Source organism: Monodelphis domestica, chromosome 4, assembly GCF_027887165.1.
Source record: "Monodelphis domestica isolate mMonDom1 chromosome 4, mMonDom1.pri, whole genome shotgun sequence".
Taxonomy (NCBI): domain Eukaryota; kingdom Metazoa; phylum Chordata; class Mammalia; order Didelphimorphia; family Didelphidae; genus Monodelphis; species Monodelphis domestica.
The window spans coordinates 118,985,226-119,007,284 of NC_077230.1; the positions used below are offsets into that span (position 1 = coordinate 118,985,226).

The 22,059-nt window shown below is 33.9% G+C and overlaps 1 protein-coding gene across 14 annotated transcripts in view; it reads left to right on the forward strand.

The window, feature by feature from the left end:
- Positions 1-22,059, forward strand: part of CLASP1 (cytoplasmic linker associated protein 1) — a 355,336-nt gene that overhangs the window by 287,906 nt on the left and 45,371 nt on the right. For 7 of the 14 annotated variants that reach the window (XM_056793731.1, XM_056793732.1, XM_056793738.1 and 4 more), the window contains 2 exons: positions 10,796-10,894; positions 14,793-14,936. In XM_056793731.1, coding sequence (XP_056649709.1) covers positions 10,796-10,894; positions 14,793-14,936 — 243 coding nt within the window. The remainder of the gene's footprint in view (positions 1-10,795; positions 10,895-14,792; positions 14,937-22,059) is intronic. The other 7 variants (XM_056793737.1, XM_056793739.1, XM_056793740.1 and 4 more) reach the window with 1 other exon arrangement.

Sequence of the window (22,059 nt, forward strand, 5' to 3'; positions counted from 1 at the left end):
GACTTATTTTATAGATCCAGAAACATTTTGTAATTACTTAAAAGGTGAAATTTTTCATTCTGACACTTTCTTTGAGCCTAGTTATTTTTACATATAACCTGAAGTCTTTTGCTTTGTATTGAAGTGGGCTTTTGCAAAGATTAGTTAAGCTTCGCTGCTTTGCAAGCTTAATTTTGATATACCTGGCTTAGAGGTTTTTGAACATAATCAAGAATTTTCTCTATTAACCCTTTTACATATACAGTTGACATCACATACAGGTCACTTTTTTTTTCAAATGAATTTGTCACAAAAAGGAGAGAAAAGAGATTAAATTGTGACTTCTAAATCAATGTGTCAGTTCAGGAACAGGTTTGTGAAGGACAACAAAATAGTCCAGTACTGTTCAAGTTGGAAACTTCCATTTATTTTCATCTTAAAAATACTAGATTTTTGGGGGGCAGCTGGGTAGCTCAGTGGATTGAGAACCAGGCCTAGAGACGGGAGTTCCTAGGTTCAAATCTGGCCTCAGCCACTTCCTAGCTGTGTGACCCTGGGCAAGTCACTTGACCCCCATTGCCTAGCCCTTACCACTCCTCTGCCTTGGAACCAATACACAGTATTGACTCCAAGACGGAAGGTAAGGGTTTTATTTAAAAAAAAAATACTAGATTTTGTTTTAGTTTGGGGTATGGGATTTTTTGGTTCTGAGACTTTTTAAAAGTTAATTAGTATTTCACACATATGGAAGATTTAGGCAATAAATTATAATTCCAGGATTTAAGAGACTTGCTGTTCTACAAAACCCTCTGGAATCTAAAAGTTATTTCCATTGTGTTGTAGCATTAGGCTGCAAAACCACATCAAAGAATTAACCATTTTACTTAAGACTAAGGCTAACCCTCACTTGACCCCCATTGCCTAGCCCTTACCACTCTTCTGCCTTGGAGCCAATACACAGTATTGACTCCAAGATGGAAGGTAAGGGTTTAAAAAAAAAAAAGACTAAGGCTAACCCAAGGCAGAGAAGTTGTAGGTATTCATGGCCTTTATGTTTGCCCCACTTTGGGATTTTTCTAGCTGCTGAGGCCCCTCTTAAGACTTTTGGGTATGCAAGAATTCTGCATTAAACATTACTACTTGTTTATGGGGTATAGATTTTAAATGTTTCTCTCCTTATCTCAGCATGGTTCATATTTATATATAATTGTTATTTATCCTTGAAGATAACATGGTAGTTTAGACTTATTTTTTAATCTATATTTGTTTCTCAACCAAATTTAGAATTATAAATTGAATTAAAAGGGACTATGTGATATCCATAATGTAATTGTTTTTTTTCCAATAATACAACTCACTTATTATCACAGCAAACATTTGCATAATTCCTTACAGTTTACATTTGACATTTTTCTCATTTGATCATTGAAACAATTCTATGTTATACAAATAGTTCAAGTGAGGAAGTTTAGAGTTTATGTGACTTATCCATAATTATGCCACTAATAAATTTCAGAGATAGGATTCAAACTTGGATTTTCCTTCCTCTCCATATTTTATGAACATAAAAATTATATCTTAATTTTTAAATATATATATATATATATTTATATATATATATATAGGACCTAGGTTCAAATTTGGCCTCAGACACTTCCTAGCTGGGCAAGTCACTTAAACTCTATTGCCTAGCCCTTACTGCTCTTCTGCTTTAGAACCAATACACAGGATTGATTCTTAGAAGATAAGGGCCTCAATAAATAAATAAAATATTCTTAAATTGGTATCGCACTAGTGGAAACATAGTCATTAAGTGGAAACTTTTGATTTTTAAAAATTGATTTCTCCATATTTTCTGAGTATAACTGATGGATTTGTTTAGAGTTTTCCATGGGGAGGGGTTTATTTGTCAAGTTTATGTGGTAGTTAAAAATAAACAAGACTGGAAATTTGGAACTGGATATTGGTGAATAATAAATCAGGAGAAGTGGGTTTTAATTATGGTACTATCACTAATTTGCTATTTGACCCCAGAGGAGTTTTTAACCTCTTTGCACATGTTTCCTTATCTGCACAAAGAGTATAATAGTAACAATTTTATATATAATTCATATACACACACACACTCTCTCTTATAGTACGCTTTGTATATTTATCTAATTTGACCTTCAAAACAGTTCTTACCTATAGGGTACAAGTAGTATTGTTGGGGGGGCCTTGAGGTGAACCCCCTAAGTTCAGGAAGGGTATCCTTTGTAAGAATGCAGGACTCCATAACTTAGCTTAGAAATCAAAAGAGAAATTTATTAATTTGGAACTCATGTTGAATTTGGCAAGAAGGACAGCGTAGATGGAAAGCTAACTCCTGGAGTACATCAGTTCTGGGGTCTTAATACTCTTTACAATAGGTGATACATGACTTCAGCGGGGTATCCACTCAGGCGGGGGTAGGGGATGTGTGTGTGTTGGTCACCTAACCAGGGTTAGCCTAAAGACATAGAGGGTGACCTTCATAGTTTAGGGGACAGATGGATGTCTTAGATACAACCTGATGGTATCAAAACCTAGCCTGGAAGTGTATCTCTGTGTCCATCTCAAAACCTAAAGGACAATCCAAGGAGTATAATTCTCTCAAGGGTCTTTCTTATCATTAGCCTTTGAAGTCCAGGCTGACACTTTCTTTAGCCTTAACAAGAATGCAGGGAAGAAAAGGAATTTTCCTGCTTACAGTTTGGCCTGAAACACTTCTATAATTTGGGGGTACAAGGTAAAGCTAGGGTCCCACATCACTATTACTTCCATTTTATAGATGAAGAAACTGAAATCTAAAAAACTTATGTGATGTGCCCAAGGTTAGCCACATAGGACTTGAGACTTGTGTCTAGCTCTTCTGACTCCAAGTTGAGTGTTCTTTCTAATACATTTCAGTTTGCTCAAAGATAATATCACCTTTCAAGTATATTTTGAGGACTACTATAAATATCATTTGAAATTATAGAAGCCAAAATGTTTTGGGAAACAAAGTCAGTCTCCTAGTGGAAGTCTCCAGGAAATGATAGTTTTTGATGCTCAGAAAAAGAAGCCATTTGGTCAGAATCTAATGTGCCTTTGGCACTATGAATGGAAGTGACATTTTAAGAAGAAGCCTCTGTATTTTTATTAATCTTAAAAAATAAAAAATTTTTTGTTTACATAAATATCCAGATACCATTTGAACTAGGTGCAGAATGTAATCCTGATCCTGAGTTTCAAAGAGTTAACCTAGATAACTCTTTTGGGAAGGTCACAGATGATTTAAGATTTTCATGGTGGTTTTTCCCCCCTGTGCAGAAATTAATTAAATTATCATGAGCAAGAACAAGTGCATACTTTGTTCTGAGTACATCAAGAACACGAATATGGTTGTGATTATAATACTGACTCATGAATGTGTGGCTAAAACTCCATGCTGTACCCAGAGCATTTTGTTTACCTCCAGAAGCTGAAAAGTCAGAAACAGGGTATTTTATCTGATTACTTGTGTTGAATTAACATTTATAATTAAGGTAAATTCAAGTTCTTCTAAAGACTATCAAGAATAGTTATATTTTAATAGCTACAGCATTATTCTGTTACCAACGTTTGGGACTAGTTGTGCTCATGTGTATAGACATAAACCATCTAAAATGGAGATGTACTTTTAGTGTTAATTTTACTTATAAAATAAAGAGCCGTAAGATTACACCCATAGACACTGTACTAGATTCTGGGAATGAAAAGACAAAAATAAAATCATACTTGACTCAAATACTTTATATTCTACAAGGGAGGACAATGCATATACATAAAAATATATATTGCTAAAAGAGTTGCAAACACGAAGTCAATTTTTAGAATAATATAGATGAAATCTAAGTAGGTTGGCAAATGTTCCCTATAGACACTACATCCAGAGAGCCAAACATTATTTATTATTAACTTTTGAATTATCTACTATTTTATATAATTGGTACCATTATTCATTTAGTGTGAGTCATCTGGAATTGGAGCTTAAACTATGGTTAATATAAACTTTATTTAAAACAACTCTTTCTCGAAGTCCCCAGCCTTGGGATAGACAAAAGAACTAGTGTGGGAAGTTTCTGTCTCCATGGAACACAGGAGTAAGACAAATGCACATGAAACTGAAAACAACACAAGGCAACTATCATAAAGTCAAATGCCAGAACCTATGGTTTAGACTTTAAGTGTTATAGGAATTTCCAGAAGAGAATCAATGGCAGGCCTTGAGGGATGGTTATGAAGGAAACCCTTTATCATCCTTTTCTTCTAAACAGATGATTTTAAAGACCTTCAGTAGACAGAAAAAAGCTATTAATTTTTGAAGGTCATTCAGGTATAAAATTAAAGGTTGCTTTAGCTATAGTATACTGTTAATGTAGTTGATCCCATTAAATGCCTACAATTTCAGTAGATGATGGCTATGGTAGTATTAGTTTTATTTGTAAGTTTCCTCAAGTTCCTTTCCAAAACAGCATTTATTCTTTATCATTATTGGTGACTAGTGGCATCAATAATATAAATGCCATTTAGATTAGGGTTTGGGAGATTGTGTGATTTTTTTTTCTTGCTTTTTGGGGGAGTGACTGATATGCCAACTATGGTTTTTCTTGTTCTTAAGAAATTTGATTTGCTTTTCTTGGGCAAATGCTAAGGAGGAAATGGCTAGATATACAGAATGGTATTTTGAAATTAAAAAATCACAACGGTTAATTGTTTTGTGGATAATCAAGAATAAACTAAATTATAGAAAGGAACATCTTGTACTTGGCCATCATTGCTGTACTTCCTAGAGAAGGTGACAATGTTGACCTGGCAATAAGATGTACAACGAATGGATTTGGGCCAGTAATATCAAATGTCTTGAGGACATTCATATTGATAGAACAAAAGTGGTCAGATGTTCTTAGTCAAGTCTGAAAAGATTAACTGACTCATTTTCAGTACATATTGTGACCTCTTTTGAGGCAGTGGCCTTCCTGGTATCTCATTTGTGTAACTTTGGTGTCTGAAAGCTTTCCTCTTCCCCACCTTTTTTTGTATAGTGGAAAGAGCAGAGAACCTGGGCTTAACTTCTGGCTTCTGATCTCTGTGACCTAGATCAAGTTATAGAGCCCCTCTGCCTCAGTTCCCTTAAAGATGTGAGGAGGTTGACCTGGATGACCCTGTGGAGTCCTTCCAGCTCTTTGGTGGATTCTTCCATGATTCTTTGAACCACAGTTCCTGTTTTGTTTTGTTTTGTTTTTTAAACCCTTACCTTCCGTCTTGGAGTCAATACTGTGTATTGGCTCCAAGGCAGAAGAGTGGTAAGGGTAGGGTAGGCAATGGGGGTCAAGTGACTTGCCCAGGGCCACACAGCTAGGAAGTGGCTGAGGCCGGATTTGAACCTAGGACCTCCCGTCTCTAGGCCTGGCTCTCAATCCACTGAGCTACCCAGCTGCCCCCTGTTTTGTTTTTTAAGGCATTTAATTCCAGAATTTTTGAGTAAATAAAACAATGATGGAATGTTAGATTTTTTTTTGTTTATACTTTTTTTTAATATATTTTATTTGATCATTTCCAAGCATTATTCGTTAAAGACATAGATCATTTTCTTTTCCTCCCCCCTACCCCCCACCCCCCACCCCCCATAGCCGACGCGTAAGTCCACTGGGCATTAGATGTTTTCTTGATTTGAACCCATTGCTTTGTTGATAGTATTTGCATTAGAGTGTTCATTTAGAGTCTCTCCTCTGTCATGTCCCCTCAACCTCTGTATTCAGGCAGTTGCTTTTCCTCGGTGTTTCCACTCCCATAGTTTATCCTTTGCTTATGAATGGTGTTTTTTTCTCCTGGATCCCTGCAAGTTGTTCAGGGACATTACACCGCCACTAATGGAGAAGTCCATTACGTTCGATTATACCACAGTGTATTAGTCTCTGTGTACAGTGTTCTCCTGGTTCTGCTCCTCTCGCTCTGCATCACTTCCTGGAGGTTGTTCCAGTCTCCATGGAACTCCTCCACTTTGGAATGTTAGATTTTTAAAAAGTACTCTTTTCAGAATTCCTTTTTTTCTTTAAAATTTCTATAGCCTTAAATAAAATCCTTTAAAAATGTCTTAGAAAGGACAACTCACCTCTTCAATTCAGCCATTTTTCATTTCTATTTTCTTTTACATGCCTTATATTAACTAAAAGAAACCAGGCAAATACCCAGAACATCAGGTTTTCTTAGATCTATTGATCTACTTTATATTTTAAGCTACCTTATAGAATACTTTTCTTAATTATGAACATTTTGTGAGGCTACTCACATAAAAGTTCATACTTTAGCCAATCTGAATCATTGCTTCTGTCAACAGTTTCTGGAGTAAGATGTTACTTAAGTTGCTAAGCTGGGTGAACCATTTCGGGAAAGAGGGAAATTAAAAATAAAAAAATTCAACCCATGGATTTAGATTTGGATTCTTTTGGGATTTCTTTTCTCTTTTTATCTTTTTGGCCAACCTTTTGAAATCATACATAGAAATACAATTTATTGAATCAACCCTTTCTTTTTAAAATTTTTTTTAACTATTTCCTCAGTATAAGCATCAGGAATCAACTCTCTTTGTAAAGTTGATTTAAATCCTTTTTCCTTTGGTTTTAATGAGACAGAGAGAATATTGGTTCCATTCTCTCCAAAGAGCATTGACATAAAGTCTCTGTCTTTAATGGGTATGTAATTGATCTCTTTCTGCCCTGGAATCTTCCTCCTCATTATTTCTCTTCTAGCTATTCTGACTCAGTTTTTTGAATCACTACTAATTCCTGATTGACATACTGAATTACTTAATTGATACTAAAGGCTTTAAGTAATGACTCTCCTTCACTTAAGTCCCAGAATCCTGAATCTCTGAATTTCTTGTAGACTGATAAAGGTACTTTTAAAATAATAATTACCGTTATTGGAGGTGGGTAGATAGAAAGGACCATAACATAGACCATTCACTCTCTGTCCTTTTTTAATTTTTACCTTTACTTACTGTATAAGAGAGAAAATTGATTAACTTAATCAAATTTTATTTTGAGCAAGTAAAATTATTTTCTTAAAATTAAATGCTAAATCTTAACCCCAAGAATTGATGATTAAATTACAGAAGTGGGAGATAATGAGAACAGAATATTTCAGAAAGTCAACAGATGGTGCCTTTTTGCCATTTGGTTTTAAGTGTTTTTCTTTGTTACAAAAGAGTGTATTTTAATTGGATGGTGCAAATCAGGAAATGATTGGCTAGAAAAACAAAGGTAATACTTTAAAATAGTAGTACAATTATCTATCCCTTCCACATCACCCCCTTCTCCATTGCATTTTCAATATAACATTGGTCAGGATAAGAAATAAATGGGAATTTTGGTGGAGTTTTGCAGAAGCCATAGATGACATGAAGGACCAGCAGACAACATAAAAAAAGTTTTGTAACTCAGAAATGCATACTTAACCCAAAATTTACAATAAGGTACTGTAAGCTCCCCATAAAAGAAAAAAATTCAAACTTCTTTTGTGGTACAAAGCGAGGACCAAAAAATTTTACATGGATGTTTCAGATTTTGGGGATACTCCACCCCTAACACCTGTGATGTTGACAAGATAACTGCACTTTAAAAAAAACAAGCAAGAATTGTAGGAGGATGAAGTAAAATTAAGCAAATTCAATACTTATAGATTTACTTTGTAAGGAAATGACTCAGATATCAAATGGGCTAATTTATTATTTATTTTATTAAAACTTATAAGATATCAATTCCATTTTTCATATATCAGAAGTTTTATTATTTGTAACTTAATGTAATAGAAATGTACATATTAAAGTTTTTGTAATTTTCCCCAGTTACGACAAAATAGTAGTGCTTTACTGTAAAATGAGAAATTTCTGAGTTCACAGTGACTAGCACACTTATTCTATATATTTCTAGTATTGTTACCTTCTCAGCAGAAATTATTTACTAAACATCCTTTTTAAAGATGTGCCTATCAACATTTTTGTGGCTTTATGGGCTTACAACAAATAAATATAATTTCTTTTTCTCCAAGACACAAAAAAGCAGTAGTAGTCCCAGGGAAATAACATCCGCAATTAAAGAATGTCTGACTGATTTATTGTGTCCTCTTTGTGGATGATTTCCAAATCTTTCTATTCCTACCTTTTTCTTGAGCTCCTTGTAATCCACTTATTCATATCACAGTCCCTGCTAAACTTTCGGAGATTGTTTTCATGCGTTGCTAAGATCCTTCACCATTCTCCCTCCAGATATCATCTTTTGGGGGCTGCCAACTTTTTGGTCATGAATCTTTCTCTAAACTTAATTAGGCAAGTGTTCACTTCACCACCCAGCCTTTACTCAAAATCTTTCCAATTTGGGTTAAATCTGTTAGAACTTTTGCTCTGCTTTTGCTCTCTTCAGTAATCTAGGATTATCTTCCTAAGCCTTCACAATAAGATATTAATGTAAGAATCAGGTTACAGAATATGTACATAATTGGTATTTGTTTTAAATTACTTTATCCAAACTGTCTCATTCCAGAAATAACATTTGGAATAATCTTTGGAAGAGTATGGAACTAGAAAATTAAAATATTGATACAGGTGGCATTGCCCATGTCATCTAGTCCTCACTTGTAAAAATAATGCCATAAATTTCACACTGGGGAAACAGGAACAATAGAAGTGTTCAAATAATTTAAGGTTTCAAAAAGAAACTTATTTAAAACAGAAAATGAATATATTTTCCACTCATCTTGAATTTCCTAAATAAAAAGTTTTGAAGGAAATACATCGAGCATTTTCAAAAACCTGAGAATCCAAATTTTATTGTGCTTAAAAGAATCAAAGGTTACTACTGGTCTCTCATTTTCTTGGAATGTTCAGTTCCTGGTGAATCCTCACTGCTTAGAAAAAATTAAAATATTGATTGGACTCATAATTACTTTCCATTTTTTAATAGTAGTGGCACTTCATTGCTGGAGCAAGCGTAACAATTTGTACTACATATCTGTGAGCTAAGATAGGTTTTCTTAAAAAGCCACTGACAAGTACAAAATATTTTATCTGTACAAGGAATCAGCATGAGTAGAGAAATATGTTATTTTGTATTGGAGTCTTGTCTGAACTCAATTTTTGCATCGTGCAGAGCAGTGAACACTACAATCATGATAAATATTGCAATCCCATTTCTCTTTCTTTGCTGTGAAAGCCCCAATGAATCTGCCATGAATTTGGTTTAATTTTTTTACTGGGGGGGGTCTTTTTATTGACTTCCACTTGAATATTTCAGATAGGTCTGTCTCTGCCCAGCTAATATCTAGACCGCCTCACTTAGAACATGGAAAAACCTTTTAATTCTAAACTTAAACCAGCTAGATCATAACTGATAAAAGTCTTCCTGACTAGAATTTAAACTCATTGATATGCAGCATTGCAGTAGTTTGCTTCTCTCTTTTCATCTGAGTGGTTTTTTAAAAAAATTATTCAATAAAAAGATAAGGATTAAGCCTGGAATTTAATTGTTCTGTGGGAAACTTCCTTTTCCAATACAGGTCAGCACTTTCTCTGCAGCTTTTAGTTTTAGAGAATTGCTCAGGACACTGAGAGGTTAGTTAAACAACTTATGCAAAGTCAAATGGGGCAGCTAAGTGTCTAGAACTCCTAGCCTGGAGTCAGGAAGACCCGAGTTCAAATCTTGCCTCCAACACTTAATAGCTGTGTGACCCTGGACAAGTCACTTAACCCTGTTTGCTTCAGTTTCCTCATCTGTAAAATGAGCTAGAGGAAAAATGGCAGACTACTCCAACATCTTTGCTAAGAAAACCGCAAGTGGGGTCATGAATAGTGAAACATGAATGAAAAACCAGAACATCACATGGTAACTTGATATCAGAGACAGGACATGAACCCAGGTTGTCTTGGTTCTAAGACCAGCTCTTTCTTCACAATATCAGGCAACCTCTAGAAGACCTGAGTTCTATGCCTTCCTGCCTTGGACAAAGAGTGGTTGTGTGACCTGAGCATATCAGATATCTTAAGGTTTTCAAAGACTATTAGTTTCAGACAAAGCAGGTGCTTGATCTGACTTACATTGGTAGAAATGGTTCGTGATACAAGAGCTTCCTGCACTGATGCACTGATAAAATCTCAGGTGTCCTGTTTGAAAATAACTATGAAATATGCATTGAAAAATTAGGAAGCATTTAATATAGCAGTTTACAAGAAAACCTACTTAAGGATATCAATAATTTTTTAGATTTCCTTTAAAGTTGGGAAAATAATGCCTTTGGTCATTTTAGATTATTAAAATGCAATGATGTGGAGAAATAAGGTGCTGATAGAAGAGTTTTTGTTGAAAGTTGAACTTTTCCAAATAAAAAATTAATGACATGGATAGAGTCTTAAATATCTATGAATTTTAATCTTGGATTTAACCGGTGAAAAAAAATAGATTTAGGTTCCAAGTCTTGAAAGACTATAAATCTAAGTATATATCTGGAAAGTAAAGAAGTTTATAAAGGTGCTTATTAAAGCAACATTGGAATAATGGAGAAACCAAGAACTTTCAAGGAAGTGTTTAGGGTAGAACATTATTGTTGAAGGATATTTGTTAAATATTTGATATATGATTTCATCTCTAATTAGAAAATATAGTATGCTTAGATAATGCTTTTATATAAAAATCCAAAAAGAAATTATGTTTAACCAATAACCATAGTTTAAGAATTTGCCTTTTCTCTTTGATTAAACAATCTTGCCTTTCCTGTTTGTCAGCCTCAGCTACAGCATAGTCGGGTAGGTGAGGATTTCCCAGCTAGGTCAGCTTCAACCTCTGGGCCTGGAGAAGGAAACTTGGAAGAAAAATGTAAACAGGTAGACTAAAAGCTGTGTACACTAATTTTTACATACATTTCTGTTTGCACTTTAGACTCCTAATCCAGATTAGGTTTGTGAAGAAACAGGAAATATTATGAAGAAACTTAAAATGTTATTATAATACCTTGTTTGTCTATGTGTGTATATATGAGTTTGCATCTCTCATGCTGTTTTATGATTAACTTGTTACAGTAAAATAGTTATTAAAAATAGGTCTTGGATGTATGTGTGTATATATAGACACACATCTCAAGAGATGGAAGGAATTCATTACTACTACTCATCATAAAATTTGTTTTATTAGTTAAGGATCAGAATCTATTAAGAAACCAATGTTAAGTCAGAATTTTGCCCTTAAAACTTTGATAAAAAAATATGTTCTTAAATAACCTCTTTAAGAAATGATGGTCAGTGACAGACTTTTCAGCTCCCAGTATTTTCTGAAGAAAGAATACAAAGGTTATTAAATTTTTTAATTCTTTCTGCCATCTCTTCTAAAACTAGTACCACCACCCACATATATTTCAGTATCACTTTACAGTAGTCTTCTCATCATTTAAGATGAGTACGTGGTTTCTAGCCAATGAATAAAGTAGTACAATGAATAAAGTGGTACATTAAGAATGCACCATTATATGAAGCTTATGCTAACAGACTGTAGGAACTCTATCTGACTTTACTATTCCATCATCTATCAAAGAAGTTGTCCAAAACCATTTGAAAAATTCAGTAGCAAACTACTGCTTATATTGTTATATTTTGGATTGCCAGTAATTTATAAAGATCAGACTAGGTGTAGAAGAGTGGTGGCAGCATAATTTAATAAGAATGTCACATGCATGTTTGTCTCTATTTGGAAATGAGTTTCACCCAGTTATTCTCTTTCCTTGAATCCCACTGTCTCTTATACCCCTTGCCTTCTTCTGCCCCTCACAAAAAGTTACCTCAGTAGACCCTAAGGAAGATGAAAATTCATTAGATTTAAAGCATTGGATTTCCTCTTAAAATTGTGTTTGATAAATAAGAACTTTAAGTTTACATACTTAAAGACTGAGAAATGTTTGGAACTGAATCTGTGTTCCTGGTTTCCACTTATTTCAAGGGCTTGGAAAAAGAGCAGTGTTTTAATTTGTGAGTGGGCTTGCAGTTCAAGTATAGCTTGTGAAAACTGCATCAGCCAGGTTTATTGTTAAGAGTCTACATTCCCCAACCTCTCCCTCAAGAATGATTCTTCATTTTAATCAGAATATCCAAAATATTTCTTTATATTATGATTGGCATGTGCATAATAATTTTATTATTAGAATTATTATTTATTAATATCCTATATTTTTCATGGCAAAATTAAGCTTTTAAGAGGGAAAATAGATTTAGTTATTTTCCCTTTTCCCAAAAACAAAAACTATAACTATGCAAAAATTGTATTATAATTGCTATTTGTTGTTGCAATATAGCCTTGATCATTTGACAAGAAATCTTGCAAGCAAACAGATAATCATAAAAGGTCCCTTTTAGCAGATTGGTTTCTTGGTACCAATTCTATTATCTATCAGTAGCCCTTGTAGATTTTTTTTAATGGCTTACTTTAAACATAGGAGAAAATTAATAAATATTAGGAATATAATTTCTTGAATTATGACAGTGTTTTTAAGTTTGTCCTCTTAGTTTTATTTCCCAAGTCACTTTTTTTCCCTAGTTGATTTTTTTTTTAATTAAGATTCAATTTTAGGATTATCAAGAAAGGATTCTTTGTAGGCAGTATGTTAAAGTATATAGGATTTTCCATTTTTTTTTTCACATCAGTAAAACAATTTCAGTATCAAGCATCAACAAATTCTCCTGACCAGCTTCTAAATTTGGGTCCAGTCTTGCTGCCCTTCAGTTCCTGAATGATGTCATTAATTTCATAGGTTAGTACATGAAGAACTGAAGCCCAGTTGTAGCCTTTGGGTCCTCTCCCAGGAAGAATTTATGGTCTTTTAAGTTAACTAAGTAGTACATGGCGTAGAAAATGTAATATCAAAGAATTCAAAGCTAATATCTCTCTGTTTCAAATATTACTTTAAATCAAAGTGAAATAAAAAACTTTAGCCTTTAAACTATCATTCAATTAGTTATATTACTATATTTTCACTGCTAATGCTCAAGCTTGCTTGTTCCCTTATTCTTAAAGCATACAGTTTTTCTGCATGAAATTATTCTAACAAAATTTACTAGATATCCTAAATGGGACTTGCATGGGTTTCCTTTGGACTTTTTGCTTTACTAATATAGCATTGTACTATGGGTGTATCTAAAAATGGCATGTTAAGGAAGCTTTCCTTTGTAATTATGGCTAAATTAAAATATGTTCATGTAATGTTGAGAGTCATATTTCAGATTTATAATCAGAAGAATTGTTTGTGTGCTATGTCACAACAGGAGGCTTCTTCTCTCCCTCCCCACTCACACCAGTGTTTTAGTTTGAAAAAAGCTGCTTTAGTATTTTTGGATTATTAGAGAAGACAGTATTGTGCTTTCTATTGTTTGGCTGTTTTATTTATAATAGGGACTGACTGCATGATATCTTGACTTTGTTTCTTCTTTCTGTGAAACAAAAGAAATGTTTTGTCCTAGACCCAGGATTTGAAAATCATAATGACTTTGCAGTATTTTATTCTTTTGACTTAATAGAACATCTCCATATGGGATAGTTTCTCCAAAACTTCAATGCCACACATGAAATCATTCTCCAAAAAACTTATCATAATGTTCAAGTGAGCAGTGTTTTGTCTGGTCTGAATTTCTAATTTAATCAGTGTGTTAACTCTCCCTCTAAGTGGTGCATTTTTATGCCTCTTGGAAAAAACAATTTTCATGTTAAGAAACCTCAACATTTGTTCTGAGTCATGGCTTTCCTCCTCCCAATTTTATTTGTCTGAAAAGTTGTAGAAATTTGTAAGGAACCCCAAGTATTTGTTCAAATTTTATTGTGGTATATTTTCCAAGTTCCTGCATTTGGGGCTGATTGCTCAGATGTTCCAAATTGCCTGCTTCTAGATTCTCATTGTCAAAGCTGTATTATGTATTATGCTTAGCTGCAATAAATCTTTGCTGTTTGAATGAAATTTGAATTTAGGCACCACTGCCATTGTTTCTTCTGCAACCTACATTTGCCACTACTTTGCTGTCTTTTCAAGGAAACTGACAAATTTTTTTAACCCAAATTAATAAGGAAAAACCGACTATTTTCTGAAATATAAACACACACACGCGCACACACACACGCGCATGCATGCATGCATATGTACATACATACATACATACATACATACATACATACATACATACATACATACATACATACAATGTGTATTCTGACTGTGTTTAGTATCCTGTGTTTAAGGATGATTCTCTAGAGTTGTTCTTGGGACTTATTGAGAAGTTAAAAAGGATGGTTCCTCTACTACATCCAAGCAGAAATGTGTTAAAAAGAATTTATTTTTTTCAACCTGCATCCAGTCTCAATCTCATATTTTCTTGCTGAAAGGCTGGTATGGAACTTAAAAAAAGAGAATGAGTTCTTGAGGTTTGTTTGTTTTTGCTTTTTCGTACTTACCAGTTCCCCTTGATGGTGCTTGAGAGGAGAGAAAAGTCAGGGTGATAAACTAATCACCATAGCTTATATAGTCAAGACTGAAGACAGATTCTTAAATGGTTGCTTGTACTTTCTATGTTTTGTTTTTAGTTATTAGGTGTTTTGTCTTCTTTTTAAATCATAGTATTCCCATTATGGGTAATTACATCTTACTGGCGTAGAAGTGTTTTCTCATTATAAAGACTTGTTAAGATTGACTTTTAAAAAGAAATTGCTATTATAATCCAATTAATAACTACTCTAATGTTCTTTTTCTAGGCAGCACAAATTGTGCTGATTTCTCTGTTTGAACTGAATACTCCAGAGTTTACCATGTTACTTGGTGCCTTGCCAAAAACATTCCAGGATGGTGCCACCAAACTCCTACATAACCACCTAAAAAATTCCAGTAACACAAGTGTGGTGAGTGCCTTGCACAATAATTGTGACTTCATCCAGGTTCCCTTTGGGTTTTAGATGTTAATAATTAACTATCCAAATATTATAGGCACAGTATTGCTCATCTTATTTGTGGAACACCAAGAGATAGAGAATCATAACTCCCAGAGGAGGCTGAATCCATAGATACACACATGCACACACACTCACTCTCTCTCTCTCTGGCTCTCTGTCTCTGTCTCTCTGGCTCGCTCTCTCTCTCTCTCTCTCTCTCTCACACTCTCACACTCTCTCTCCCTCCCTCCTTCCCTCTATTGAGGTAGCAACCTAAGTTCTAAAACTTATTCTGGGGAAGTTGGTTACCTTTTAGCCAAGGTAACTGAGAACTCATGAAGATAGTATCTAAGTCCAGAATTATGGATCAGTGGAAGACATCCACCACTGAAGTAGCTTTTGAAATACTAAAAATTGGAATGGCATAATGGAAAGAATGCTAGACTTGGGATAGGAGTTCTGATTTTGAATTTTACCTCACATACTTGCTAGGTTAGAGAGAGTCACAACTTTTCAGAGCTTCAATTTCCTTTTTCATGAAATAATGAATAATAATACATTCTTTACCTCAGGGTTGTTCTGAGAAAAGCAGTTTGTAAGTTTTAAATAATTAAGTCACTATAACCCTTGTGTAAACGTGTATTTCTTAGGAAAAGGTGAATGAGTATGATTTCCTAGTCATGGCCCCCTGTCACTGCTTCCACCTACTTGGATCAGAGCAATGGCCATAGTTGTGACTGACCTAGAGATAAAATGTGAAATCATGGCCAGATGGGGAATGGAAAGATTCCTGATTTTCTAGAGTCAAATAATGGTTATGAAGACTCTTTCACTTCATGGTGGGAACTGACCTTTCAGGGAAAGAAATAGTTTCTCATCCTCTAAGAAATGTTGATTTAGATCCACCTGTGGCATCAGACAAGAAATCCTTCCATTGTGGGTAAGAGAAGTGTAGCTAATGAGTCTGCTGAGGAGTACCAAGTCAGCTATTTGTCATCTTAATACTAATAGTCTACCCTCTTTCTGAAGCATGTTCCTGGAATGTTATAATAAATTACCTCCAGTATGACCGTAGAATGCTTGGAAATATAACATTCTGAACAAGTAACTAAAGACCTAAGAGCCTGAGCAGTATTTTCATCATCCTTTCCAACTTGTTTGAAGAAGTATTTCCTATCAGCCATATCAGACAATAGATATTTCAGAAGAGAGAGACTGATTTGAGAAGCAGACATCTGGTTAAGAAAATGGTACTTGGGAGGAGAATTTGGATTTTTGCACGACAGTTTAAAATAAAAGAATAATACATGTCATACATAAAGACGATTTGTTCAAGATATATTTGGCATCAGACAGGCTTTAAAATGAAAAAAGAGAAGAGAAGCAAGTCAGTTAGCCTAAAGCAGGAACTGGAAACCTTTTTAGTGATATGGATTTCTTTGCCACTCTGAGGAAGCCTAGGGACCTGTTATAAGAAAAATGTTTCTAAATTCAGAAAACGAATTTGATAAGATTACAGAGAGTAAATTATGTTAAAATAAATTCATGGACCCCAGAAATCTACCCATAGACCCTCAAGACTTCATGGATTCTAAAAATTCTTGCAATAGATTTTAGCATTTAAACCATAGGAAAAAGAACAATAGAGAGGTCCAAAAAATTTCATGGGAGAAAAATCTTTGAAAGGGAACAGCAATAAAATTTGTTATGCAAAAGCTCTTCAGTTTCATGTACTTTAAATTTTGTTAAATCTATTACCGCTATCCCTTGTTTAATTAAAAACTTCCTTCCCAGCCACAGTTCTGGAAATTACCTTCAGTTTGGGTTTTTGTTTGTTTGTTTGTTTTAATGATTAGAGCTTCTCTGAACTTAGCTAGCGTGAAAAACAATAAAAACCCTGGTCCCAAATGCACAAAATATGGGTATAGCAAAAAAGAATATAGAAATGTTGGAAGTTCTCAATAAATAGAAGACTGTTCACTCTTTCCCATTATTATTTGAAATAATTTTAGAAAAGCCAGTGATGACAGGAAGAAAAGAAAGAAAAATCAAAGGCATAAACACCAGCAAAGAAAATACAAAATTATCCCTATTTGCAGAAGTGTTGGTTTACTTCTAAAACTCTAGGGGGATCATCAAAGAACTTGAGATAATTTGTCTTAGAATGTGACAGGACACAGAATAAGGCCCCAAACTTACATTTCTATGTAATGCTAACAGAAACAAGAAGAAAATAATAGTAAAAGAATTCCCATTCAAAGTAAATACAAAATGTTGAAGAACTGGAAACCAAGGGTATGTCCATCATTGAGGAATGGTTCTAAATTTATGGAATGGTTAGAATGCAATACTTATATGTCACAAAAGAAATAAAAAAACAGCTGTGAACTGTGAAAGAAACAGAACAATTATTGACACAAGAACAACATTTTATAGATATATAATTTAGAAAGAGGATTGTGGATGATTTTTGATACTCACCTCACTGAGAGAGGATAGATTCAGGATGAAGAATGAAGTACACATTTTTGAACATGGACAACGTGAGAATTTATTTTGTTTTATTGTATATTTGTTGTAAAAGCTTAGCTTTTTATTTCAAATTGGTGGGGTTGGGAGACAGAAAAAAAAAATGCATGTTAATTGAAAAATTAGAAGGCACACAATGTATAAGATATCCTAGAGTCCATCTACCGTAGCTTGTAAAAATACAGTTTCAAAGCACTGTTGAAATAATCATTTTAGAAGGATATTCATTGCTCATAATTGCTGTTTGCCAACAAATATGACAATGCTACATAAATTAAGTTATTGTTTTAGTGCTGTGCTTCCTAAACTACCAAGGATTTAGTTTTTAGAGGTAGCAAAATAATTATAAAGATCCTTGGAAAGTCTTGAATCTCAGAGAAAATAAAGGGAAAAGGTAGAAATGAAGGGGGGGTATTGTACTTCCAGACTTCAAACTACATGATGTTGTTACTAAGGAATCAGAAACAAGTGGACTCACTCCAATATATGATTAACTCAAAAGTATTAATTATATGGGAAACATACTATTTTACAAAACATGTTTAGTAGGCTTCATTATACACCAGAATATTTCGAACCATACATTTTGTGGTAGCAAATACCTGGAAACAAAGAACTAGTTGTTCATTGATTGGAATATAGTTATATAATTAGTGTTATATAATGTAAAAAAATAATTAACATAACAGAAAAGCATGGAAAAAATATATGAACTGATGCAAAATGAGATAAAGAGTCAGGAAAACAGTATGTCTAATAACTACAAGATTCTCTACAAGTCATCTAGGATTTAGTAAATGCTAATGCTGTATCAAGTACTGTGACAAGCAACGTAAATGGAAAGTGCTACCAGTGGAAAAGTATGATATGAAATTATATAAAAAACAAACTTGGCCCTAAAGAAGAGATGCAGAAAGACACCTCTCTACTCTCATTTGCATGGGAAAAGAAAAGGAGAATGTCCCATAGGTGGGGAATAATGCATATGACGCCAGAATTTTTTTTCTGATATATTGGGGGTTTTGTTGAATATTTAAAAAAAAAAAACTTCTAAAAATTCAATATTATAAGAGAAAGATTTCTGAGAGGGGAAGAGGTAAGAAAATCTTATAAAAAGCAAAAGGTGTGAATAAAATCTATTTTTAAAAAACTAGAAAGAAGTTTTTCCAGGATAATTAGGTTTATATACTACTGCCTTATACTATATATTACAATAAGTTCCAAATAGGTATAAAATCTAAATCTAAAAGGCCAAATCACTGAAAAAAATTGGGTTAAAAAAACTGCTGGGAAAATTTGATCATATTAGTAATAAATTAGGTTTAGACCAACACCACCTACTAAAGTAATATTCAAATGGATATATGACCTAGGATACAAAAAAACACATCATAAAAATGTTAAGAAAACAAGGAGGAAATCATCTATCAGATTTTTGGCTAAGGGATTTTTTCACAATAAAATAAGGGATAGAGAGAATCACGAGATAAAATTCATGATTTTGATTGAATGAAATTAAATGTTTTGCACAAACAAATGCAATACAATTAATACTAGAAGGATAGCATCTTGGAGAAAAATATTTCTTATAAGCTTTTCTCTGATAAAAGTCTCATTTCCAAGATTTAGAAAAATGGTATAGGGGATATAAATTTTAGATAATTCTCTAAAGAGGAAGAAACCCAACCTATTTGTTTTTAACCATGTGAAATATAGAATAAAAGTATTTTGAGACTCTACCTCATATACATCAATTGGCCAAAATGACAAAATAGAAAGTAACAAATGTTAGGGGAGATGCAGGCAAATAGGTACCTTGCTGCATTGTAAATAATGCTAGATAAATATAGCTAAAACATTCTGTAAAGCAATTTGACATTATGCACAGAAAGCTACTAAACATTGCATTCATAGCCTTTGACTTAGTTGTTTTACAACTCAGCCTAACCCTAAAGAAATAAAAAGAGGAAATGGTTCTATGTATGCACAGATATTTCTAGTGACTCTTTTTGATGTTTAAAATGTGGGATATGAATTAATGGAACACTATTTTGCTATAAGAAATGAGTAGGAAACAGCTAGTTAGCACTGTAAATAGAGCAACAGGTCTGGAATTGAGAGACCCTAGTCTAACATCAGATGCTTCCTAGATGCTTAACCCTAAGGAAGTAAGTTAACCCATTTTACCTAGTGCTTTTCTGCTTTTGAATCAGTACTTAATATCAATTCTAAAACAGAAGGTAAGGCTTTAAAAAAAAAACAGCTGATTCCAGAGCCAGGCAGGTCAAAAACGGAGAAAGAAAACTACAGACCAATCTCCCTAATGAACATAAATGCAAAAATCTGAAACAGGATACTAGCAAAAAAGACTCCAGCAAGTGATCAGGAGGGTCATTCACTATGATCGAGTAGGATTTATATCAGGAATGCAGGACTGGTTCAATATTAGGAAAACTATCCACATAATTGACCACATCAACAAGCAAACCAACAAAAATCACATGATTATCTCAATAGACGCAGAAAAAGCTTTTGATAAAATATAACACCCATTCCTATTAAAAACACTAGAAAGCATAGGAATAGAAGGGTCTTTCCTAAAAATAATAAATAGTATATATCTAAAACCATCAGCAAACATCATCTGCAATGGGGATAAACTAGATGCATTCCCATTAAGGTCAGGAGTGAAACAAGTATGCCCATTATCACCTCTATTATTTAACAGTGTACTAGAAACACTAGCAGTAGCAATTAGAGAAGAAAAAGAAATTGAAGGCATTAAAATAGGCAATGAGGAGACCAAGCTATCACTCTTTGCGGATGACATGATGGTCTACTTAAAGAATCCTAGAGAATCAACCAAAAAGTTACTCGAAATAATCAACAGCTTTAGCAAAGTTGCAGGATACAAAATAAACCCGCATAAGTCATCAGCATTTCTATATGTTTCCAACATAGCTCAGCAGCAAGAATTAGAAAGAGAAATCCCATTCAAAATAAAATACTTAGAAATCTATCTCCCGAGACAAACACAGGAACTATATGAACACAACTACAAAACACTCTCCACACAATTAAAACTAGACTTGAGCAATTGGAAAAACATTAACTGCTCATGGGTAGGATAAGCTAATATAATAAAAATGACCACCCTACCCAAACTTACCTATCTATTTAGTGCCATACCAATTGAACTTCCAAAAAATTATTTTACTGAATTAGAAAAAAACCATAACAAAGTTCATTTGGAAGAACAAAGGATCAAGGATATCCAGGGAAATAATGAAAAAAAAATACAAAGGAAGATGGTCTTGCAGTCCCAGATCTCAAACTATACTATAAAGCAGTGGTCATCAAAATAATTTGGTTAAGAGACAGAAAGGAGGATCAGTTGAATAGACTTGGGGTAAGTGACCTCAGCAAGATAGTCTATGACAAACCCAAAGACCCCAGCTTTTGGGACAAAAATACACTATTTGACAAAAACTGCTGGGAAAACTGGAAGACAAGTGTGGGAGAGATTAGGTTTGGATCAACACCTCACACCCTACACCAAGATAAACTCAGAATGGGTGAATGACTTGAACATAAAGAAGGAAACTATAAGCAAATTAGGTGAACACAGAATAATTTACATGTCAGACCTTTGGGAAGGAAAAGATTTTAAAACCAAGCATTCATAGAAAGAGTCACAAAATGTAAAATAAATAATCTTGATTACATCAAGTTAAAAAGTTTTTGTATAAAAAAACAATGTAACCAAAATTAGAAGGGAAGCAACAAATTGGGAAACAATCTTCATAATAAAAATAATAAATAAAAACTCTGACAAAGGTCTAATTACTCAGATTTATAAAGAGCTAAATCAATTGTACAAAAAATCAAGCCATTTCCCAATTGATAAATGGGCAAGGGACATCAATAGGCAATTTTCAGATAAATCAAAACTATCAATAAGCACATGAAAAAGTGTTCTAAATCTCTGATAATCAGAAAAATGTAAATCAAAACAACTCTGAAGTATCACCTCACAACCAGCAGATTGGCTAACATGACAGCAAAGGAAAGTAGTGAATGCTGGAGGGGATGTGGCAAAGTAGGGACATTAATTCATTGCTGGTGGAGTTGTGAATTGATCCAACCATTCTGGAGGGCAATTTGGAACTATGCCCAAAGGGTGATAAAAGACTGCCCTTTGACCCAGCCATAGCACTGCTGGGTTTGTACCCCAAAGAGATAATAAGGAAAAAGATGTGTACAAGAATATTCATAGCTGCGCTCTTTGTGGTGGCCAAAAATTGGAAAATGAGGGGATGCCCTTCAATTGGGGATTGGCTAAACAAATTGTGGTGTATGTTGGTGATGGAATACTATTGTGCTCAAAGGAATAATAAAGTGGAGGAATTCCATGGAGACTGGAACAACCTCCAGGAAGTAATGCAGAGTGAAAGGAGCAGAGCCAGGAGAAAATTGTACACGGAGACTGATACAGTGTTGTACAATCGAATATAATGGACTTTTCCATTAGTGTCAATGCAACGTCCCTGAACAACCTGCAGAG